Genomic DNA, 25,051 nt, shown 5'->3' on the forward strand with positions numbered 1-25,051 from the left:
TAGGCTGTGCCTATGTCATACATTTAAAGCACGCGACTTCCCCTGGAAAAACCTGGGAACTGCAGTTCCCAGAGCTACAATTCCCAGCATCCTTAGAAACCACAATTCCCAGGATTTTGTGGAGGTGCCATGTGCTTTACACGCAATGTGTGTAGTCCACGGAATCTGTTGTTGGACTCCAACTCCCACCAGCCCCAACCAGCACGGCTATGAATGATGGGAGTTGTAATCCAGCAACTACAACTCCCATCATGCCTAGCTGCTGGGCATTCTGGCTGGGGCTGATGGGAGTTGGAGTCCATCAGCCCCTGGAGGGCTCCATGTTGCCTAACCCCTGGTGCGGAGCATGGCTGATACCCTTTTCGTTGGCTTCAGCAACCTCTTCCGTATGCCCCCAGCATACCCTGCGCCCAGTCCCCTCTAAACTCAAGCTCTGCCTCGGGTACAGAACTACATCTCCCATCATCCCCGCGCGGGGCATCTCCCTTTTGGCGTCACGGCTCCACTTCCCTGTTTCCTCTCAGTCACGTGCGTAGGAATACCCTCCCTCTCTGCGGGTGACGCGCAGAACCTCGGCAGCCAATGGGCGTTGAGCATCGCAGGCGAGGCGACGCAGTCGAACGCTCGGCGGAGGGAGGGCAGGACGGGCAGGCATGGCCCTGAACAGCGGGGGAAACCCCTTCGAGGGGGAGACGGGGAATCCCTTCCAGGTGCGTCTGGCGGCGGGGGGCGCGCGCGGTTCCTCCTCCCCTCCCCCGGGGTGATGATGTCCATTCCGGGGTAAAAGGGGCTCTTTACCCGGATACGGACCGGGGACTCGGGGAGAAGGCGTTGAACTCGTTGACACCCTGCCCGTTGTCTTTAGGTGGGTGGGTCCTAGTAGCTTACTTACCCCCAGTCCCTCTGGGGGTGAGCAGAGGGTTTTACCACTACCCTCCCGTGGTAAGCCCGAAGTTGGGAGTAAGTCGTGCGCCTTCTTGGATCTCCGCTGTTGGATTCGCTTTTGCCCCTGGTACTGCGATTGCGGGGTGCTGGTTTCTTTCCCATCCCCAACTACTCCCCCCCCATTTATAATAAACCAATTATATTGAATATAATATTGGAGGGGCAGGTAAGCCCCTCCCCACATAATCGATCACAAGACGCGGTACACGCATGCTATTTGAATGGCAATGCCCACTAACTGGGAGGGGCGGCGGCGTGTGGCCTCGCCCCCTCAAATATCTCATTGGGGAGAGGCGTAAGGGACCTCGGGCCCCTAGGAGTTCGCTCCTATGAACCAACGCCTGCTGCTTCCCCCATACCGACCCTACCTTCTGGCGACTGTCGGCAGAGTAAGAGCGAGATGTCAGTAAATTGTTGTTGTCGTTTGCTGCTGCTTCTGCTTTGAATCTGGTGGTCAATGGATCCTTTGTAGCCGAGACTGTAGGGCAGGCTTAATTTTTAAATTACCCTTTATTAGTGGAATGAGGGCCTCTCTCTCCACTCCCGTCTCATCAGTTGGGGTAAGAAACATTTGATCTGGCTGGATTCGGCCCCCTTTGCTGTCTCCATATCTGTTTAGTCAACCATACTATTCTGGAACGCTGCAGTGTTTGTGCCTGCCCTACCTTAAAAATAAATTAAAAATCCCCAGTAATAACTGGAGGCTGCCTGTTACGGAGCTAACCGAGCCCTAGAATAACTGAGGGGCTTTACACATACAGTTATTTCTTCAAATGCTATTTCCCATGGTGCCTTCGTTTATCTCCACCTCCTGAGAATTGCTGCATTCTGTCCTATCTCTGGATTAAATAAACCTAGTAGCTAGCCCAGCCCAGATCTCTTTGGATAATTGGCCGATTCACTTCATTCTAATTGCCTCTTCCGCCTTCCAACTCCACGGCTGTGAAACTCTTAAGGTTTGGCCTGGCCCACTGCAGTCCCTTATCTCTGCTAGAGATAACTAGGATCTGAGGTGGGGTAATCTATTGTCAACTCCATATTTACTCCGGGGTTATCGACCTTGGGATTTTATCATATGAGATCCCAAGCACATGGTTCCTTCCAAGCTGTAGGCCTGTTGTTGACTTATCTATTCAAGTGTGGTAATTTTTCTATTGTCAAATAGTGTCTTCTCCGGGCTGGGAAATATTTCTGGAATGCTCTTCCTGCTATGTTGGTCCTGTCCTCTTCCTGCCCCTTCCACTGCTCTTGAGGCCCAACCCAGCTTTTCTAAGCGAAATGGCTTGCCTAAGCGCCTTAGGCAATGAGTAACCGCCTGGGTCAATATTTATCCTTTGGCCAAAAGAGAGAGGTGTGAACAATGCTTGGAGGTCTTTTCCACAAGCCTTTCTCTCAAGCCTCTGTGTGGATGCTATCTGCGCGTGCTCAGAGATACACTTGTCCAGTGTTAGAAACTCGGATATCTAGGCATCAAATGGCTCCTTAAACCAAGGGTGGTGGTGGTTGTTGTTGTTTAGTTGTGTCCGACTCTTCGTGACCCCATGGACCAGAGCACTTCAGGCACTCCTGTCTTCCACTGCCTCCTGCAGTTTAGTCAAATTCATGTTAGTAGTTTCGAGAACACTGTCCAACTGTCTCGTCCTCTCTCCTCCCCTTCTCCTTGTGCCCTCCATCTTTCCCAGAATCAGGGTCTTTCCCAGGGAGTCTTCTCTTCTCATGAGGTGGCCAAAGTATTGGAGCCTCAGCTTCAGGATCTGTCCTAGAATCATAGAGTTGGAAGACACCACAAGGGCCATCCAGTCCAACCCCCTGCCAAGCAGGAAACACCATCAAAGCTTTCTTGACATATGCCTGTCAAGCCTCTGCTTAAAGACCTCCAAAGAAGGAGACTCCACCACACTCCTTGGTAGCAAATTCCACTGCTGAACAGTTCTTACTGTCAGGAAGTTCTTCCTAATGTTTAGGTGGAATCTTCTTTCTTGTAGTTTGAATCCATTGCTCCGGGTCCGCTTCTCTGGAGCTGCAGAAAACAACCTTTCTCCCTCCTCTGTATGACATCCTTTTATATATTTGAACATGGCTATTATATCACCCCTTAACCTTCTCTTCTCCAGGCTAAACATACCCAGCTCCCTAAGCCGTTCCTCATAAGGCCTTCCAGTGAGCACTCAGGGCTGATTTCCTTCAGAATGGATAGGTTTGATCTTGCAGTCCATGGGACCCTCAAGAGTCTCCTCCAGCTTCACACCAAGGGTACAGTCACCAAAACCATTTTGGGGCAAGACAGCTCTAAAGTCTTATTTTTCAAATGACGGCCTGGCTGTGATCGATGATCAGTTAAACATCTGGCTAGTTCACATTGCAACCTTGAGCTCAGTTAAGAGCTTAGAGAACTGAAAGAAGAAAAGTCCACATGTATATTGGCCTATTCCGACCTTTTTTTTCTTAATGGCAACACGGGCCATTCATAACATAAGGATATTCTTCACAACCGTGATCAGGGCAAGTAGGGTGGGGTGAGTGAAGACAAGCGACAACAATTCACTAGAACGTCATTCGCTGCTCCTGCTCAGGCTGGTACAGAAAAAAGCATTTTGGTTCCAGAAATGCTTTCCGATCGTGCAGGGAAAAATATAACTGACAGGATTCCATAGGATGGGGTGTTAGTGTGTGAAAACAGTCCGGATCCAATGATTCCCAGATGGGTGGAGATGTCAGGCACCCTCCTGGCCCCCAGGCATCCTCGCTTGGTCGCAAGTGGCCAATAGCTGGGTGCAAAATGCGCCTGGCTAATTTTGAAGACGGCGCACTAGCAGAGGTCTACCGCACTAAGGTCCTGCTAGTATATGTCCCAGAAGGTGTATGGTTGTAGAATCACAGCGTTGGGAAGAGTCCTCAAGGGGCCTCTAGTCCTGCAGTGCAAGGAATCACAGCTAAAGGATCCCTACAAGATGGCCTGCCAAGCTCTGTTTACAAACCTCCAATGAAGGGGCGTCTGTTGGCCTCTGTGAGAATAGGATGTTGGACTAGACAAGCCATTAGGCTCAATCTGGCAAAGCTGAGAGGCAGAGAGTTCAAGCATTCTCCTCCACATCGCAGGAAGCCATGCGAGAGCTGAGCCGGCCTCTTCAGACAGGCAGGCTTCAAATCGAAACAAGTAGCTTTCAACCCTCCCTTCCCACAAGGTTTTTCTTTTCCTGCAGAGTTACAATAACAGCGAATGGCCACATATAAGTGATTAAAACACAGGGCCTGCTTTGCGAAATCAGACCCCAAAGCCCATCTGCTTTGACATCCTGTTTCCAACAACAGCTGGCCAGAAACTTCTAGAAAGCCGACAAGCAGAGCCGGGGGGGAGAGCACACCCTCCTTTCCCCGCCCTCCCAGTACACAGACACAGAGCATTCGGAGGTAGACTGCCTCAGAAGATGGGGGCTCCATTCAGCTGCTATCACAGCGAACGGCAAAAAGATATTAGTGCTGGTGTATTTTGTATTTGCAAACCACCAACTCACAGAAACATACAACGGCAGCGTACAAGGGAATCCTTAAAACATCACGAACGTTTAAGGTTATGAAATTCAGAATGAATGAATCGTATTAATTCTCTGAAAACGCTGGGTGAAGCAGAAACGGTTTCTGCAGAATTGCAGGTGCCTGTCTGCTTTCAACAGGAAAAAGCCTTCCAGAGAACTGACACAAAAAGCTATAGGCACTAGATGGATACAACTTAACTGTGCAGAGGTTGGGGGGTTTCTTGGCATGATCTGAGCAGGGGGTGATATCCATGCCACACATCCAAAGCATTCCCCTCACCCCCTTGCTTTATGTGGAATTGGCAGGGTACAATATGGCTCCCTTTTACCGTGTTTCTCTGAAAATAAGACACCGTCTTATACTTATTTTTTTCTCAAAAAACACACTATGGCTTATTTTCAAGGGATGTCTTATTTTTTTCCTCCTCCTCCTGCCGCGGCCGGCATTGCTGCTGCGCCTATCACTATGTCTTATTTTCGGGGTATGGCTTATATTCCTTGAATGCTTAAAAATCCTGCTACGGCTTATTTTATGGCTATGTCTTTTTTATTTTAAAGACAATTTATTAAATTTATTAAGCACATTTAAACAATAACAAAACAAACAACAATCAAAAACACAACATCACATAAACATAAAAAGCACAGAATTTTTCTTCTAAGCATCTTATCAATTATTACACTTTTATTTGCTCTGCCGAGCTTTGACTTCCCTCCCTCCCCCCCAATCGGTTTTTTTTTTGTCCATTCCTGTCTTACAGTTTCTTTATTCCTTCTATCTAAAATCAGTTCGTAGGATTTATTTCAGTCCTGCAAGTGTCTTTAAACTTCTACAGTTCTTCTCCATATAGTCCACAAATTTACTCCAATCCTTTTGGAACTTTGACTCTCCCTGGTTTCGGATCCTGCTAGTCAGTCTTGCTAATTCCGCATAGTCCATCATTTTCGTCTGCCACTCTTCAATCGTCGGCAACTCTTGAGTTTTCCATTTTTGGGCTAACAAAGTCCTAGCCGCGGTTGTCGCATACATAAATAATACTTGATCTTCTTTCACAATCTCCTGTCCTATAAGTCCTAATAAAAAAGCTTCAGGTTTTTTTGGGAAAGGTATATTTAAAAATCTTTTTCATTTCATTATATATCATTTCCCAAAATCTTTTGATTTTTTTTTCACATGTCCACCACATATGATAAAATTCACCATCCTTTTCTTTACATTTCCAGCATGTTTTACTACTCATCCTATACAGGCTATGTCTTATTTTTGGAGGTACCACCTTTGCATCCAGCGGATTTGTGCCACGAAGCACGAGATGATTAGACAAATTCGCGGAGGATAACTTTTCCAATGGCTACTAGTCCCTAGGGCTGGGCGATGTCAGATACTGTCGAAGTTCCAACCATAAACGATGCCGACTAGCAATTCGGCGGCATAATAATAATAATAATAATAATAATAATAATAATAATAATAATAATAATAAATCACGATGTATCACCAGCCAAACATTGCTACCTGGAGATACACCATGATGTTGAAACAAGAAGCTGCATCGGCCCCACGGAAGCTGAGACACTTTCACCCCACTGCCTCGCGAGCAGGGACAACACTGCTTGTTTGTGCTGCTCAGCTGGGAGGGGAGCATTAAACTGCGTCCCTGCATTTTGCACCTGGCTATCGGCCACCTGCGACCGAGTGAAGAGGCCTGGTGCCAGGATGGCGCCTGACATCCCCACCACCTGGAGGTGCATAACATTCCCAGTGTGGGTTCCCCAGTAACAGCCGTTCAGAGGCCTGTTGTCTTAGATGCGGCAATCAGACTGGTGACGGGGAGCGGCCGCCGAGACCATATTACAGCGACCTACATTGGCTCCCAGTATGTTTCCGAGCACAATTCAAAGTGTTGGTGCTGACCTTTAAAGCCTTAAAACAGCCCAGTATATCTGAAGGAGCATCTCCACCCCCATCGTCCAGCCCGGATCCTGAGGACCAGCGCTGAGGGCCTTCTGGCGGTTCTCTCACTGCAATAAGCGAAGTTACAGGGAACCAGGCACAGGGTCTTCTCGATAGTGGCGCCCGCCCTGTGGAACGCCCTCCCATCAGATGTCAAGGAAATAAACAAATACCTGGCTTTTAGAAGACATCTGAAGGCAGCCCTGTTTAGGGAAGCTTTTAGTATTTGATGAATTATTGCATTTTAATATTTTGTTGGAAGCCACCCAGAAGTGGCTGGGGAAACGCAGCCAGATGGGTGGGGTATAAATAATTTATTATTATTATTATTATTACTACTACTACTAGCAGCCATTGAGAGCCAGTGACCAGGGATTATGGGAATTGTAGTCCACCAATATCTGGGGATCCAAAGTCGGGGAAGGCTAGCCTATCTAGCCTACCGTATCAGAGATGGCCTCCGGAGGTGGCGGCCATCGCGACATCTACACCAGCTCTCGAATCTCAACGCAACTTCTTTTGTCTTCTCAGGACCCCGCCATCGTTCAGCACAGGCCGACGTCGGATTATGCCACCTTGGATGTCTACAACCCTTTTGACAGCACAGCGGTAGGAGGGTTATTCTTTTCTTACACCAGTTTCGCTGTTGCTTCTTTTTGCAGGGCGAGGAAAGGTCTCCGAGGCCCAGTTTGCAGCTAGGCTGAGATTGCACTCGGCGTATGGGGCGCTGAGGCGGAGACTCTCTAGAACTGGTGTGCCTGTGAGAGAAATTGCTGTCTCTCTCTTTACACGGTGGCTGGGGTTCTGTTGAGACTGGCAGAGCAGCATGTAGGGAGCCCCAAAGCATGTTAAACTATGGAACTCCCAGCCTCAGGAAGCCGTGATAGTCATCTTCCTGGATGGCTTTGAAAGAGGAGGAGGCAAAATCATGGAGGGGTTGGAGGAATGCTTCTGAATCCCAGTTGCTGGGAACCGCAGGTGGGGAGAGTGCTCTTGTGTTCGAATCCTGCTTGGGAGTTTTCCATTGGGGCATCTGGTTGGCCACACTGAGAACAGGATGCTGGGCGAGATGGGTCATTGGCCTGATCCAGCAGTCAGGCGCATCTTATGTTCTTATGTTCTCCCCTCTGCAGCAGCTGCCCCCTCCGTACGATGCCCCTCCCGCCGTTTCACCGGCCCCCCCTGCAGCACCGCCAGCTCCTGCCGTGCAGCCCGCCAAGAAGCCAAGCCCCACCGAGCCCAAGAATTACGGCTCCTATGGCACTCAGGTAAGGGGGAAGTGCCTGCGTTTAAACGCTCCTGGGTTCGAGACTGTAAATCCAGGATGGTCGCTTTTTATTTTACGTTCTTATTTCCGTTTCTTAAATCCTCCAAAAGAGCTTCTGTTTTCTGCACGGTGGCGAGTTCAGACGACGCAGTTTGTTTCCTTGCTGCATTGCTTTTAAGACGGAAATAACAAAAGAGGAATTTAAATAAAGGAGGAAAACAGAAAAAGAAAACTGAAGGGGGGGGCGCTTACATAACAATAAACTGCTGTATTAAGGAAACAACATTATCTGTTGTTTTTTCATTCCAAAGTTGAATAAGCAAACCCCATCTCTCAGTGAATTTGCCCTGTTGGTTATTACTGAAAACAGGCGTCGGCAAGGTTATCCGGCCATGGGCTGGATCGTTCCAACGGACATCATCCATGGGCCGGACGGGCGCAGCGTGACACCGGAAATGACATCTCGCATGTCCACAGCACTGGAAATCACGCCTGTGCAGAAGCGGTTTTTGGCGTCTGGGCATGCACAGATGCCATTTCCGACGCCACTTAGTGAGTCCCCGTGCCGCGCTGCGCTGGTTTAGCGCAGCACTGGGGACTCGCCAAGCGAGCGGCTTGGTTCACGGGCAGCCCGTGGGCCAGATAAACGGCCTTCGTGGGCCACATCCGGCCCATGGGCCGGAGGTTGCCGACCCCTGACTTAAAACTTTGATTTTGTGTGTTGGTTTTGGTCATTAAAGCTGTCTTCCAGGTTTTTCTCCGTCAGCTATGGCTGGTATTGCTCGGCTGTGCCAATTTTAGCACCAGTCAGTAGAGAGGCAGAGTTAGCCGCTCTGGCACCTGGAGCGGCGCACATGCTGTACACCCGGTGGTGGGGCCATGGGGGCGGGGCGAGCAGCCCATGGGAGGTGGAGTGGGGGGTGGGGGACGGAGCCACGCAGCTTTGCGAGCACCCTCCCTCCCTTCCCTCTTCCTTTTGACAGCTCGGGGGAGGCTCCCCCCCAGGAAGCAGCCTGTGAGCGGGGGGACAGCAGCGTGCTGCCCACTCGCGACTCCCAAGCCTCCCCCAAGCTGTCAAAACAAGGGGGGTAGGCCATCTTGAAGGCGGCGCAGCTCCCCCCTTCCCCCGACAGCTCGGGGCAGGCTTGGGAGTCGCGGGTGGGCGGCGCGCCGAATGTCCCCCCCCCCTAGTGATGACACCCGGGGCAGACTACCCCCACCGCCCCCTTCTTCCGCCTCCGAGTCAGTAAACGTACTACCAATTGTAGAGCTATGTAGGAAATGTTTTATTAAGTTTTCAAATGATTGTGGAACGGCAGAGACAAGTTAGCAAGAACTAAAATTCAATAATATATCCAACCATCTCAAAACCTAAACATATGAAATGCAGTCATACCTCGGTTTAAGTACGCTTCGGTTTGAGTACTTTCAGTTGAAGTACTCCGCGGACCCGTCTGGAATGGATTAATCCACTTTCGATTACTTTCAATGGGAAAGTTCGCTTCAGGTTAAGTACGCTTCAGGTTATGTACAAACTTCCGGAACCAATTGTGTACTTAAACCGAGGTACCACTGTAGTGGCACCCAGCCTGAAATCATGGCAACCATATTCCTCTAGGCAGCGAGGGGTGGGGGGAGATTTTTCTCAGTCTGTTATGGCTTGGACATAGTTGCTGTTGCATTGGTGGGCAGTGCAAATTTTAGTACAGTGCTTGTTATAACTTGGAGCTCTGCGCTTCTAACACCTTCAATTTCCACTTTTTAAAAGGAGAAAAATCGGCGTTCTGCAAGGTAATTTAGATTCTGCGCCAAAAGGGAATCAGAAGCTGTGTGCGCACTATACAGGTGAAACTCGGAAAATTAAAATATCGTTGAAAAGTGCATTTATTTCAGTAACGCAAAAATAAATGCAAATAGGAACACAAAATACAGTGGTGCCTCGCAAGACGAATTTAATTCGTTCCATGAGTCAATTCGTTTTGCGAAAAATTCGTCTTGCGAGTCACCATCAGATCGCAAAACGCATTCGTCTTGCGAAAAATTTGTCTTGCAGGGCATTCATCTTGCGAGGTACCACTGTAGATGCATGACATGCAAAGCAAGACATGTCAAGCCTTTATTTGTTGTAACTGTAATTATTTGTCGTTAGGCGGGTCAAATATAAATGGAATTTAATTAATGGAATGTAATAGCGATGTTTATTTTTGTATTATTGTAACTATTTGTTTTATTATTGTGGAATTTCCAAAAGAAAGCATTTGTAAAAATTAAAATAAAATAATAATAAGAAGTTGTATTACTGACATAAATGCACTTTTCGACAATATTCTCGTTTTCCGAGTTTCACCTGTATAGTTAAACATTGCTCCCAGAGAATGTTGGGAACTGTAGTTTGTTAAGGGTGTCAAGGGTTGTCACTCTACGAAGGGGAGACTACAGTTCCCAGGATCCTTTGGTGGGTGAGGAATGAGCTTTAAATGTATGTACACAACCCCAAATATTATGTTAGAATTGATTCTAACTGGTAGGAATGGATATTAAGGACCCCCTCTCCCCATATCGGGCATCCCCAAACTGCAGCCCTCCAGATGTTTTGCCTACAACTCCCATCATCCCTAGCTAACAGGACCAGTGGTCAGGGATGATGAGAATTGTAGTCTAAAACATATGGAGGGCCGAAGTTTGGGGATGCCTGCCCCATATGAACCAACATGGAGTCTGCATTAGTCATCTGAGGCCATTATTTGTTTTCCTCCTCCATGAGTAGTCTGGAAGGGGCAACCTGCAAAAGGGCCTTTTCTGTGGTGGCTCCGTGTTTGTGGAGGTTTGCCTGGTGCCTTCATTACATATTTTTAAGTTACAGGTAGGTAGCCGTGTTGCTCTGAGTCGACGCAAAATAAAAAAATCCTTCAGTATCACCTTAAAGACCAACTAAGATTTTATTTTGGTATGAGCTTTCGTGTGCATGCACACTTCTTCAGATACCTGAAGAAGAAGTGTGCATGCACACTGAAGAAGTGTGCATGCACATGAAAGCTCATACCAAAATAAAATCTTAGTTGGTCTTTAAGGTGCTACTGAAGGAATTTTTTTATATTTTTAAGTGTCAGGCAAAAGCATTCCTCTTCTCTGAGGCCTTAAAAGAATCTATGGCCTTTTAAACTGTGTGTGGGGTGGGTATTTTTCTTTTCTTTTCTTTTGTTACTATGTTATATATTATTGCATTTTATATAGTAAACTGCCCTGTGGTCTTTGGACGAAGGGTGGTATAGAAATTAATAATAGTAATAATAATAATAATAATAGTAATAATAATAATAATAAAGAAGAAGAAATGGTGGTGAAACTGACAAAATCTTTGATTCCCCAAGAAGGCTGCTCATCTGCTCATTTCATTTTCTGAGTTTCTTTGTTTTTTCCCCTTGTCTTCCTTCAAGCCCAATTTTCAGGACTAGCAACTTGTCATTGTGTGGTTTTTTTTTTATAAAAAAAGAAATGAAACTGGTATTCTTCTAATGCTGCTTTCTGAGGCCGTTGCCGCTTTCTGTGATTACGTGGTGTTGCAACCCCGCTGGCAAACGCCGTTCACCTCGAGCAGAGCGCTGCTTTTTACAAACCGTAAAGAAAGGAAATGAACACACATGGGGGGGAAAAGAAACCCAGTTGCTTTCACTTCTCAGAAGACTAAGCGGAGTGGAAGTTAACTGTAAAAGATACCAGAGCTCTCTCCCTGTGACACTCCCAAACCACTTCCCTTAAAGAAACAGTGCACCGTTTCAATAGATGGGTAATCCACATCTGCTTCGGCCGATTAGAGACCTTCTGATGTACGGTACCACAGGCAGGAATAGTTTTCTCAATTCCCCTATAAAGGTAAAGGGACCCCTGACCATTAGGTCCAGTCGTGGACGACTCTGGGGTTGCGGCGCTCATCTCGCTTTACTGGCCGAGGGAGCCGGCATACAGCTTCCAAGTCATGTGGCCAGCATGACAAAGCCGCTTCTGGCGAACCAGAACAGCACACGGAAACACTGTTTACCTTCCTGCCTGAGTGGTACCTATTTATCTACTTGCACTATGACGTGCTTTCGAACTGCTAGGCGGGCAGGAGCAGGGACCGAGCAACGGGAGCTCACCCCGTCGCTGGGATTCGAACCGGCGACCTTCTGATCGGCAAGCCCTAGGCTCTGTGGTTTAATCCACAGCACCACCCGCGTCCCCATTTCCCCTTTGGAGCAATAGTTTAAGGAAATAGTTTTCCAGGGCTGTTAAACAAGACTGCCTTTTTGTGCATGGATGCTCTGCAGTTACAGTGGTACCTTGGTTCTCAAACTTAATCCGTTCTGGAAGTCTGTTCCCTCTCAGTGATACCATTGATATGTTCGTCCGATTGACGGTTTGTTTTTCAAAGCTTTCGAATGTTCATAAAACCAAATTGGGTTATTGGCTGGAGGGTTTGTGCTTTAAAATAATTTAGTAGTGATGTACGGTGGTACCTTGGTTCTCAAACTTAATCCGTTCCGGAAGTCCATTCCAAAACCAAAGCGTTCCAAAACCAAGACGCGCTTTCCCATAGAAAGTAATGCAAAACGGATTAATCCGTGCCAGACTTTTAAAAACAACCCCTAAAACAGCAATTTAACATGGATTTTACTGTCTAACGGGACCGTTGATCCATAAAATGAAAGCAATAAACAATGTACTGCAGTCATCAGTAGCTGAACTGGGTTCCACACTGTCACAAAAACAAAACAAAAAGAGCCGCAAAAACAGAAACGCAAAATAAATAGTGAAAACAGACAGACTTCAGTGTAACCCTCAAAATGGAAGTGTGGCACTCAAATTGGAAGTGTAACACTCAAAACGGAGCACATTTGGCTTCCGAAAAAAGTTCGCAAAATGGAACACTTACTTCCGGGTTTGCAGTGTTTGGATTCCAAGTTGTTTGAGTACCAGGGCGTTTGAGAACCAAGGGACCACTGTATTGATAAGGTTCCCTTGTGAGCTGCTTTGAGCATATTCATATGGGAAAATGGCATAGAAATTTAAATAATAATAAAAAAAATCAATTTGATGAAAAATATACATGGGGCGGGACTATCCCTCCACCTCCTCTCCTGCTGATTTTTCTCTTGCTTCCCCCCTAGGAGTCGACTGCGGCAGCCACGGCGGAACTGTTGAAACGGCAAGAGGAGCTGAACCGCAAAGCGGAGGAGCTGGACCGGCGGGAGCGAGAACTGCGGAACGCGGCTCTGAGTGGCGGAGCAGGTATAGCCCACCCTGGCAGTAATAAAAACCCTGACCTCACTCTGGGGGTGTAATGATCTGGGGAGGCGGTGCCAAAGACCGCAGCTGTTTCCTGCAGCCGTGTTGCCCAATCAGCACGAAAGGGGAGCTTTTTAGCCACTGCGAAGGAAGTCTTCTCGCTCTTTGGGCCGGTTGGAGCCGGTCAGAGTGAAAGGAGGGGAGTCGTAGAATCGTAGAGTTGGAAGAGACCACAAGGGCCATCCAGTCCAACCCCCTGCCAAGCAGGAAACACCATCAAAGCATTCCTGATAGAGTCAGCCTCTGAGGATGGGCTCCAAGGGGTACTTTGGAGAAAAAAGAGGAGTTTTGTTTTGTAGGCTGCAAAGCGAAGTGTTTAGGAACGCTGAAACCCCAAGGTGCTTCAGTTTCAAGAGAACGATATGCAAGTTCTCTTACGTACAATGGAAAAGTCTACTTGCCATACTTTTTCGTGTACCTGCGAAACTTGGAAAATTAGAATATCGTCGAAAAGTGCATTTATTTCAGTAACGCAACTTAAAAGGTGAAACCAATATTTGAGATAGATGCATGACATGCAAAGCAAGACGTGTCAAGCCTTTATTTGTTGTAATTATAATTATTTTTCATTAGGCAGGTCAATTATGAATGGAATGGAATGAATGAAATGTAATAGCGATGTTTATTTTTCTTTAATTTTGTATTATTGTAACTATTTGTTTTATTACTGTGGAATTTCCAAAAGAAAGCATTTGTAAAAATTAATAATAATAATAATAATAAATTGCATTACTGAAATAAATGCACTTTTCGACGATATTCTAATTTTCTGAGTTTCACCTGTATAACACGCCCCCTCTTTTTTGCAACTCTGAATTGAGAAAATGGGGGACAGTTGCCCAGAGTTGTTGAGCTTTTTTGGGGGGGGTGCCGAAAACCGCAGGACCGAGACAGTCGATCACACGCACATCAACGAAGCGACCAATCGTCTGATGGCTCGCCGACAGCAAATGGCAATTTCTGCAGCAGCCAATAGCCTGTGGAACTTGCCGCAACAGCAAATCACCCGCCAAAACGCCGTTGACAATCTCCGGCTTGCCTGTCCAACCTCATCACTATCCATGTATAAGCCGACCCCAATTTTTAAGCTTAGTTTTTGAAGGAAAAAAACCCTAGTCTTATAAATGGAAAAAATACGGTAAGTTACTCTGAAAAAAAAAAGATATTGGAGCACTCCAAATCATTTGCCCATGTAGGTGTGGAGAAAATAGTAGATACAGTTGATCTGCATGGTGGAGATCTGCATTAGAGTGTCATGAAAGGACCCTGTCAGGGCGGTTGCTGGCAACCCTCGAACAACGACACTCCAAACCATCTTGTCTTTAATGCTTTTATTGTGAAAGCTATTTACAATGCAAGAGCTTCATGAAAACATGTCTACTCAGTGCTATCAGATTCTCCCAATGGTGCTTTTTGGCTCCTCCCCCAGCAGAGTAGTTTGGGGACCCCAAATCTCCTCCCCCTGCGTTTGCGAGCTGCTGATCACCTCAGTTCCGGGGTGAATTTAAAGGACGCCCCTCTGCTGTTTCCCCGCTGGAACTTTCTGCTGGCCCCTCCTTCCTCACTGATATCACAGGCTGCAGGAAGGGCTTGTGTACGCAGTCTGAGCCCTGGCCTGCTCCTCTCACTTCCTCCTTCCTTTCTCCTTTCCTTCCGCTGCTGTCCAAGCCGTTTGAGGAGTTGGATTTGATGGGGGGTGGCTGCTCCCTGTAAGCCCACCCCCTTACAGACCCTGAATTTGCCCCTGCCTCTCTCCAAGATGCACGCTTGCCTCACTCTTGTTTTTTCTGCTTTTGGATTTGCAGCCCATCAGAACAACTGGCCTCCGTTGCCTTCCTTCTGCCCCGTGAAGCCGTGCTTCTATCAGGATATCCCTTTGGAGATTCCCGTGGACTCCCAGAAAACGGTCACGACCATGTACTACCTCTGGATGGGTAAGCCCTTGAGCCACAGCACAGCGGCAGAGGGCTCCTCCATGTCTTGCAGGCAGAAGGTTAAGTCCCCAGCAGCTACAGGGAGGACTTAGAGCAGATAGTCTTAATCCTGCGGGATCAAGCCAAAGGCCCATCATTGTTCAGCGTCCTCTTTCTCACAGCGGCCAGCCAGGTGCTTATGGACAGCCCAGGAAGGGGGACTCTCCCCACTTGAGGTTCACGGTACCTGGTAATTCAGAGGCACGCTGCCTCTTGACAGCGCAGGGAGAACGTAGATAAACCAGCCTAAGGCCACTGTGTTGATGGGGATCCTCCTCACATGCTTTAGTTACTTTGCAGCTTCAAAACAGCAAACAAACAGCCATCTGGAGAAGCGTTCTGTGTGCCCTGCAAGCCTGCACCCACACGCTCATGGCACAAGTACGAATTAACTGGAAACGCATGCCGTATCATTTTGCGTGTGTGTGCACGCTTTTAAACGATTTTTTGTGTTTTCAATGAATAGGGGTACCGATTTGTTTTTTAAAAATATGTATATTTATTGTGGGGTGGTTTTTTTTGTTTTTGTTTTAGTTATACTGGTATCTTTCCAAATTTATCCTCTGTGCTGCCTTGGGTTCTGCACTGTGGAAGAAAGGCAGGATAGTAAACAAACCCAAGCCACAAATAAATAAAAGAGCAGCTTTTTGAGGGCAGATGGGCAGCTGAATTAAAAAGAATGGTTACTCTTAACTCTGTACAGGGCAGAGAGGGGGGTCCACAGCTGCGTCCTGATGGAGGGCTTTAGCTTCCTCCCCCCCCCCATGGCTGCCTCTCTCTTTCTGCTTCCTTGAGATCAGCTAACCCACGCCGCCTTTTTCATCCCCACAGCCAGCATTGTGACCCTCTTCTTCAACTTCCTGGCTTCCCTGGCCTTCTTCTGCGTGGATTCTGGGGGCGGCTCAGGCTTTGGCCTCTCAATCCTCTGGGCCTTGATTTTCACGCCCTGCTCCTTCCTCTGCTGGTATCGGCCCATGTACAAGGCCTTCAGGTATGGTGGGGAAATGGGCGTGCGGCCGCGAGGCCCGATGCTGCCATGGAGCGGGGTAACTTTGACAGCAGGCAAACTGGCCAGGGGTATTTTGGGATTTGGTTTCCGCCGCCTAAGGAATGAGGCAACCTTCGGCCCTATCCATCCATTCCGTCCCAGCCAGCATAGTCAGGGGAACGCCACATTTTGAAGAGCAAAAACGAGGATGCTTCGACGACTCTCATTTTTAAATATCTCTACTATATGTGGGCTATAGAAGCTGTGATCTGTTGCTGAGGGGAGGCGGGAGAAAAGAAGAAAGCAAGTCTTCTTCTACCAGTTATGTTTATGTCTCATCCAAAAGTTATAGCCAGAGACAATTTGGCAAATATAAAAACATCCACGCGGGCAGAATTTTTATGCCTGTAAAAGAGGATACATGGCAACCCTGCTCAGCAACATTTGAAGGGTCACTGATTCCCCATTCTTGTGGATAGAGTTTTATATGGATATTTTTTATTGTCTGGTTTTATGTATGACTACTGTGAACCACTCTGACATTTATTTATTTCAATGGAACAGCAGTATCTAAATACAGTGGTACCTCGGTTTGCAAACACAATCCATTCCGCGGAGGCGTTTACTCGCCGAAGGCACGCTTCTGCATGTGTGCAAAGCGCCGATAGAGCGCTTCTGTGCACGCACGCACTGCGCAGATCGCTTCTGTGCATGCGCGAGCTGCACAGATCGCGTCTGCGCATCCAACGCCGCGGAACCCAGATGTAAACACTTCCGGGTCCACGGCATTCATAAACGGAGGTTTTTGTAAACGGAGGTAGTCGTAAACCGAGGTTCCACTGTATTCTTATGAATAGACACAGCCCTGTTGTAGCAATAGGGTTCTAACGTTTCCTTTCTCTCCTTCTCTTTCAGGAGTGACAGCTCTTTCAACTTCTTTGTCTTCTTCTTCATTTTCTTTGCGCAAGATGTGGTGTACGTTCTCCAGGCCATTGGCATCCCAGGCTGGGGGTTCAGGTAAGGGCGCCCTGTTCTTCGCTGTCTCTGTGGCCTGCAGTATTGCGACTTCAATTTATTACCTGCCCATCGCCCTAAAGTCCCAGGGCAAGCTAAAACAATTGAAACACTTACGTTGAAAACAGTTTGAATCAACTGGCGATCACAGAAATAAGGTGGGTCCTAGAAATTTATGTCTCGGGGCGTCAAAAGACCAGGGATATAAAGGAGGCGCTTCTTCAGCACTCGCCGAAAGCTGTATAATGAAGGTGCCAGGTTGCGTCTCTGTGGGGAGGGAGTTTCATAGCTTAGGGGCAGGGCCACAGGTTTCGCCCACAGTCGAGGAGGGCTCCTTCTCTCTTTTTTTAAAAAAATCAATTTTATTAAAGGTTTTCAACTGAATATACCAGGGAATTCAAGCTAAACTAAAAAGAATAATAGAAAACAATTTATCAAACAGGAAAAAACACCAAAGAGAGGAAAAAACAACATTAATAATAATCCTCATATGGCCCTCCTACAGTCATACCTTAGTTGTCGAACTTATCCGCTCCGGAAGTCCATTTGACTCCCAAAACTGTTCAAAAACCAAGGCGCGGCTTCCGATTGGCTGCAGGAGCTTCCTGCACTCAATCGGAAGCTGCAGCGGATGCTCAGCTTCCGAAAAATGTTCGCAAACTGAAACATTCGCTTCCGGGTTTGTGTCGTTCGGGAGCCAAAACGTCCGAGTACCAAGGTGTCCGACAACCAGTATAAAGTACGACTGTATAATGCAAAATTATAAATATATCTGCGTGGCCCTTGGTTGCTGTTTTATCTTAATCTTCACACATACAGAGAGCTGAATCTTCCCACCTGGAAGAGCTTCCCTTTCCTCAGTCTCCCACCCTGAGAAAACCCACATACAGGGCCCTTCCTCGTCTTTCTGTCACCTCAGAAGGGCGCCTTCTCAAAGCCTGGTTGAGCCGGCTTCGGGAAGGAGGCACAAGGGCCCTGACAGGGTCCTGTCTCCTTCCCAAAACCGGACAAGCATTTTCTGGGCTTTGGGAAGGAGGTACGGGGGCTCTAGGACCCTGCTAGAGCCTCGCGACCCCTTCCCAAAGCCCCGCTTTAAGCCGGTGCCACGAGGGCTGTGGGGAGGGCGTCAAATGTTGCCTGCAGGGCGGCCATATTCCCATGGTCCTCCCCTGCCGCCACAGAGGAGGCCATCTCCTGGGCTGCCACCATCCAAGCTTCTGAGGGCAGCGGGAGAACCAAGAGAGCCCCTTCTGCTGAACTTAACACCCAAGGGGGTCTGTAGGTTAGGAGGCGGCTTTTCATGCAGGGCGTTTGTTTTTAAGCCGGAACTTGCCGGAACTCCATTCCTTTTTTTTATTATAATTATATTTATTAAAAATTTTCAGCTTTGGATTACAGGTCGTTATATCTTCACATCAACTTTACATCATATAGACTGACAATTCCGAAAAAAGGAAAAGAAACAAGAAAAAAGAGAGGAAAAAATAAAAAATAAACCATTCTAATATAAATGACATTGTAATAATTTTAACTTCCCCGTTACATCCTTCCCAAGTCTTAGGGTATTATATCCCATCTTGGCAATTTTCATACTTCTACTTACATAATTCCAAAAATAGCGATTTAAATCTTATAATACTAATTTAAATAAAATCCCTTAAATCACATTACCCACACTTTAATCCCTAAAATATTCCTTTAGCCTCTTATTTTTCACTAAAAATATCCTCAATTCTCCATTCTAACAATTTTAATGTAACAATTCTAACCTGATTCAATACTAAAACCACCCTCCTTCACCTGGGCGACGCTTCTCTGGATGTCCCGACCAGCATCTTTAAACAGACCATTTCTAAACCGTTTTATCCATCCCTTAATTATAATGTCCTCTGACAATCAACCTACTCCATCTCTCGGCCACTCCAGCCCACTCCCCTCTTTCCAGCAGCCCTTCTGTCGCCCCCACGTTATTTGTCCTTCGCCTGGATCCTGCCTCCCTTCTCTCACTAGGGAGGTTCGGATCCTTGCCGGAACCCCATTCCAGCCATTGGGCACCAATGCCATTCTAAGGGGACGAGTGAAGGTGTTCATAGTCAGTTCCAGCAACTCTCTTTTTTCTAGAAAAATAGCACTGCTTTCGGGTATTTGGGAACCCCAAGCTTTGCAGCAGAATGAAATGTGGGTGGGGGGACCCTAATGGATTTGGGGAACAGCCCAGCAGCAAGGGCTGAGGAAACTCTGGGCCCCATAAATCTGGCTGAATGGGGAGCGAACACAAAAGTGGGTGAGGCAGGGAATGGGGTTGCTCAATCAAATGTATAATTGCAGTCAACTGACCATGGAAGAAGTGCAGGTGTTTAAAAAATGAAAAAACAAAACAAAATACCACAGCCTGCGAAGGTGAATTAGATGTCTTAGTGGGTGTAAAATACATTACAGCCCCCTGATCTATTGCTACCTGTTTCATAATAGATAATAGATTAGAGCCTCTCAAGGAAGGAGTTCAATAGTGTCTTCAGGGATGGACTAGGAAACTGGCTCCTAAGGGGATAAATTTAGCGTTCTCTAACCCTTTCATAATGTGTACAATAGGGAAAACACGTGAGGGACTGTTTCAAGCTCTTAAGTGTTTGCAAAGGCAGCACTGATCTTTGGTGGGGAGTTTAGCAAATCTGCTGTCTGGGGCCTCTGTGGGGAAAGTGTTAAAAATGTGCCGACCAAGCAGAATTCATGGAACGGAAGCGGTCCATGCTTTCCCGGGGCGGTTTTTATTTGTTTAGACATTTCATGTACTGCTTAATTGCAGAGTTGTCTTGAGCAATGTACAAGGAACGCAATACAACAAAACCAAAAATCAGTCCAAACTGCAAAACTGGAATTCAGTTAAAATGCCTGCTGGATTTTTTTTTAAAGTTTAACAAAAAAAACGATTGATTGATTGATTGATGGCATTTGTATACCACCTCTATCTTCCAAGGATCTCAAGGCAGTATATGTGGTCCACCTCCTCCTCCCTGTTTCATCCTCACAACGACCCTGTGAGGTAGGGTTAGGCCAGGGGTCAGCAAACCTTTTCAGCAGGGGGCCGGTCCACTGTCCCTCAGACCTTGTGGGGGGCCGGACTATATTTAGGGAAAAAAAATGAACTAATTCCTATGCCCCACAAATAACCCAGAGATGCATTTTAAATAAAAGGACACATTCTACTCATGTAAAAAACACCAGGCAGGCCCCACAAATAACCCAGAGATGCATTTTAAATAAAAGGACACATTCTACTCATGTAAAAAACACCAGGCAGGCCCCACAAATAACCCAGAGATGCATTTTAAATAAAAGGACACATTCTACTCATGTAAAGCCATGCCTATTTCCTGGACCATCCGTGGGCCGGATTTAGAAGGCAATTGAGCCACATCCGGCCCCCGGGCCTTAGTTTCGGGACCCCTGGGTTAGGCTAAGAGATGGTGACTGGCCCCCTACTTTGAACTCTTATTCTTTGTTTTTAAAATGGTTTGCAAGTTGTTTTGTGTGAGGTGGGGGGGATTCCAGGGATGTAAATAATAATTACGCTTTGTGGCTGCTTATAGGGGAGGTTTTCTTTATGCCAAAAATTGCACACAGTTATCAATTGCCGCCCCCTTGCTCACGGGCACTGATCCTTCTCCCCCCCCTTCAACTGCAGTGGTTGGATTGTCAGCCTCACAGCGCTGAAGCTGAACACTGGGGTGGCCATTCTCATGATGCTGGTGGCCACACTCTTCACGGTCGTCGCCGGACTCGGCATCATCATGCTGAAGCGGGTGAGTATGGCAGCTGCAGGTTTGTTTTCTGCAGTCTGTTTCTCCTAGTACCGCTAACTGGGTACCGCTCCGGCGGGAAGGTAAACAGCGTTTCCGTGCGCTGCTCTGGTTCGCCAGAAGCGGTTTAGTCATGCTGGCCACATGACCCGGAAGCTGCACCCCTTGGCCAATAAAGCGAGATGAGCGCCGCAACCCCAGAGTCGTCCACAACTGGACCTAACGGTCGGGGTCCCTTTACCGTTAGCCAGATGGGCAGGGTACAAATAATAAAATCATTTTTATTATTTAGTAGCCATAGGCCTGGGTAAAGTGGAATGTTTTGGCCTGGCATCTGAATACTTAAAAAACAAAAAAACAAAACCCATGATTATAAAATATAAAGTAATAAAAACAAACTAGCTGAAAACAACAATTAAAATACGTCAGAATACGTTTAGAACCAGCAAGTAAAGTACAGTGGACTCTCCGGATACGAACTTAATTCATTCCGGGGGTCTATCTGTACCCCAAAAAGTCCGCATCTAGAGCGGGGGTGAACCCGAAAGTTCGCAACCCGAAAGTTATGTTACCCAAAGGTAACATAACCCGGGGGTCCACTGTACAGTTTGCCCTGACAGAGACCTAGTGATCAGTCCTGTCTGCACCTTAATTTTCAAAGACCCTCTCTGGGCAGGAAGATCTGAGTCTGCCGGATAACAAGGAAGGATCCAGTCTGGCCTCTTTTGGGAGGCAATTCCACAATGTTGGGAGCAGCTACAGAAAAGGCTCTCTGCACCCTCTCTCTTGTGTCACTACCAATCCCACCTCTGAGGTTGATGGGACTGAGAGAAGGTGCTCACCTGAGGATCTTAGCACCTGTGCAGGTAGAATGATAGAGTTGCAGTGCGGGAATCCTGCCCGCAGCCATCCCTGGGTGGGCTCGAACCACCAACCTTCTGGTTGCGTGGAGGGAGTTAACATCCGTCACCTGGCCAACACCATCTAGCGCAGGCATAGGCAAACTCCGGCCCTCCAGATGTTTGGGACTACAACTCCCATCATCCCTGACCACTGGTCCTGTTAGCTAGGGATGATGGGAATTGTAGTCCCAAACACCTGGAGGGCCAGAGTTTGCCTATGCCTAATATATAGGGTTTTTATAGGACACAGCCAGCACTTTGAACAACCAGCCCCATCACCGGTCAATCTCTCCCCACAGATCCACTCTCTCTACCGCCGCACGGGCGCCAGCTTCCAGAAAGCCCAGGAGGAGTTTGCCGCCGGCGTCTTCTCCAACCAAGCGGTGCGCACGGCAGCCGCCAACGCAGCGACCGGGGCGGCGAGCAACGCTTTCCGGCCTTCGTAAAGCCGTGTGCGTGTGTGTGCGCGCGCATGTGTTAGAAATCTGCCGCTGCTCTTCCTCTTCCGGCCCCTTCCCAACCGGGGCGGGGGCAGCTTCAACCGACGAGCCGAGTTGCACTTTCTCTCTCTCTCTCTCTCTCTCCCCCCCTTCCTCCTCGGAAGTCCTTTCTGTGTGTGCTGATTTTAGAAGGCTGTACTCTTCCTGCCCCACCCCCATCCTTTCACTCCCCCCACACCACCACCCAGCATGGAACCGGCGGCTCCGCCTCATCTCCTGCAGCCGCAACCGTTCTGCAAGACATTTTGCCTCTTCGCCTCGGTGCCGGATCTCCCAAGGCTGCATGGAGGATGGAGGCCTTGTTTTGGAGCGACTCTTCATTTGCCAGAGCCTCTTCACGTGCCCCCACCCCTCCTTCAGCTTAGCCCAGGTGGGGTGAGGCAGGGGCACTTCCCCGAGTTCCCCAAGTTTCTTCCTTTGAGCTGCAACCGTGGGCTGCCAGATCCTCGCCTCTCCCACAATTCTCTCTGCCTCTCTTGCTTCCTGATTGGTTGCCCCCTTTGGTTAAACAGGGGCAGAGGCTCTCTGCCCTAAACATCTTCCCTGCAGGTGGAAAACAGAGCAGGAAGAACTACACTGGCAGTAAAAGGGGTCCCCCTCCTCCGGTTTGGTGCAGAGGGGTGCTTCCTGGACCCTTGTTTGTGTGCGCGCGCGTTTGTGGCCCCCTCTGCACTATGCATATAAAGCAGGATCATGCCACTTTATAAACAGTCACGGCTTTCCCCCAGAGGATCCTGGGAAAGTAGTCTTGTCAACAGCGCCGAGACCTGTTAGTAGGCCTTCTTTCCCCTCACACAGTTATTAGAGGGGTTTAGCCATCACTCCATCTTCCTGGGGAACTGGGAATTGTAGCCCTCTAATGTGTCCTAGCATCTCTTGGTACGCTCCCAGGATTCTTTGGGGGAAGCCAAAGTAGCTGCTTAAAGCGGTATGACACCACAAATGTAAAATGCATAGTGCAGGTTGGGGGCCTGTGAGTGTGTGTCCGTCTGTGGGAGAAGAGGCACTTGGCTCTCTTTCTGCTATGCCCTCTTTATTAGCTCACTGCTGCGTTCAGAGCGGCCATTGCTGCTGCTGCTGCTGGCGCTCCCTTTCAAGGCTCTCTCCTCCAACAAGTTTTATAGGGCTTTTTCTTGCCGGTGCTGGCCACTGGAGGGGGGTGTTGGCCTACACAGTCACCTGCTTTATTTCAGTAAATAGAACAGTACTGGGTTATTTTGACCCCCTTGTGTTTTTGAGCTGGACCCTTGCGGGTGATGCTACCGAGTTTCGTCTCCATGACTTCTGCTTTCCCCATATGGCTTGTGGGCAGGGAGCTCTGTGCCCCAAATCTTTGTGCCCCAACTCTCCCTAGGTTTTTCATCCGTTGCAGCCCTGCCTTATCTTTGATGCTGTGTGTCTTCATTTTTTTTTTAAGTGGGGGGAGGTGGGGTTGATATAAATAGGTATCTGTTTCTGGGTGGCACCCTTTTAGAGGTTCCCTGGCACTTCCCGTTCCTTCTATTCCTCCAGATCTGGGGTGTGTGCGCGAGCCTGCACCCCACTATCCAAATTCCGCTTAAAACGGTCTATTCCTTCTTTCCGTCCCCACCTGCGCTCGCCTTATTTTCCTGAACCATGGCTTAAGAAAAGGAAACAGGTGAGGGTTGGGGGGTCTGAGGCCCAGCCACGTCCCCTTCCTCTTCCTGTGCCCCGAAGGCCTCCTTTTGTGGCCTGGGATGCTCTGAATAGCAAAGGGGACCTGCCGATTTCTTCTCCCCCAGGTTTCGGTTTCACACCTGTGCTCTTTCTGTCTCTCTTTCTCTCAGCTCCTGCCGGTTCCAGGTCTCATCCTTAGCCCAGAGGCTTTATCCTCTCTTCCGTGGCTCATTCCGTTTGTTTGACCCCTGAAGGCCAACCGCCCTTCTCCTTTTCCCTGCGTCTGAAATTATTGGGCTTGTACCGCGTAGCCAATGTTTCCCTGACTCACTCGTTGCTCTTCCTCTCTCCCCCCCCTCCAAAAATGTTGGACTTTCTTGTCCATGCGTGCGTGGTTCTTCCTCCACTCCCAACTTTTTTTATTATTTATTTTGCTGTGCCAAATGCAAGATGACTTAACAGAACTTTATTTAAGGAATAAACTACATTTTAACTCGCTGGTCTCCTGGAGTGATGTATAAGGGGCTTCTCTGTGGAGGGGGGGCGGCGGTTAGACTGGGGGCGGGGGACCACATTGCATTAGCTTTCCTGTTTGTAATGCCAGCGCTTCTGTCCCGCCACCCTAACAACAACAACAACAACTTTATTAACAACAATAACAACTTTATTAACAACAACAACTTTATTAACAGCAGCAGCAGCAACAACAACTTTATTAACAGCAGCAGCAGCAACAACAACTTTATTAACAACAACAACAACAACAACTTTATTAACAACAACTTTATTATTTATACCCCACCCATCTGCCTGGGTTTCCCCAGCTGGGTGGCTTGGCGTACAGCAAATTGTTTCACCGCAGAAACCCAAGAAGCCATTGTTATCTGTCTGTTCTCTTAAGCATCCTTTGTTTGCTAAGACGCCAAGTACACGTTCAGCAAGTTTTCAGTTTCAACAACTTGAGTTCATCCGATGAACAATCTTCCGAGTATGTGAGCCCACCTAGAGATCTGCATTGATCGTTGCAGTACATCCCCGGTGACCATTATTGCATAAATATAAGATTTAATGTGTAATCTTGGAAGGTTGCAGAATCTAAGAAGAGGCTGTGTGACTAACCACGAAGGAGGGGCCCTGCACTTCTGCCTTTGCCACCCCACCACTGCTTCAGAGAATCCCCACACATCCGAAAACCCCAGAGGAGACCTT

General features: G+C 47.9%; 1 protein-coding gene across 1 annotated transcript; it reads left to right on the forward strand.

The window, feature by feature from the left end:
• Positions 1-595: 595 nt before the first annotated feature.
• On the forward strand, positions 596-24,338 carry SCAMP3 (secretory carrier membrane protein 3). The gene is made up of 9 exons (XM_035097958.3): positions 596-710; positions 6,967-7,044; positions 7,569-7,703; positions 12,850-12,970; positions 14,833-14,961; positions 15,832-15,991; positions 16,904-17,005; positions 20,688-20,805; positions 22,004-24,338. The coding sequence occupies exons 1-9, from the start codon at positions 654-656 to the stop codon at positions 22,148-22,150; spliced, it is 1,047 nt and encodes a 348-aa protein (XP_034953849.1). The 5' UTR covers positions 596-653; the 3' UTR covers positions 22,151-24,338.
• Positions 24,339-25,051: the final 713 nt, after the last annotated feature.

This window comes from Zootoca vivipara, chromosome 16 (genome assembly GCF_965207765.1).
Source record: "Zootoca vivipara chromosome 16, rZooViv2.hap1.1, whole genome shotgun sequence".
Classification (NCBI taxonomy): Eukaryota; Metazoa; Chordata; class Lepidosauria; order Squamata; family Lacertidae; genus Zootoca; species Zootoca vivipara.

Excerpts from the sequence above, each read along its gene's own strand:
- SCAMP3 (XM_035097958.3), top strand. The coding sequence starts at position 654 with ATGGCCCTGAACAGCGGGGGAAACCCCTTCGAGGGGGAGACGGGGAAT. Across the intron at positions 7,045-7,568 it reads ACCCTTTTGACAGCACAGCG|CAGCTGCCCCCTCCGTACGA; the intron begins GTAGGAGGGTTA and ends TCCCCTCTGCAG. Across the intron at positions 12,971-14,832 it reads GGCTCTGAGTGGCGGAGCAG|CCCATCAGAACAACTGGCCT; the intron begins GTATAGCCCACC and ends TTGGATTTGCAG.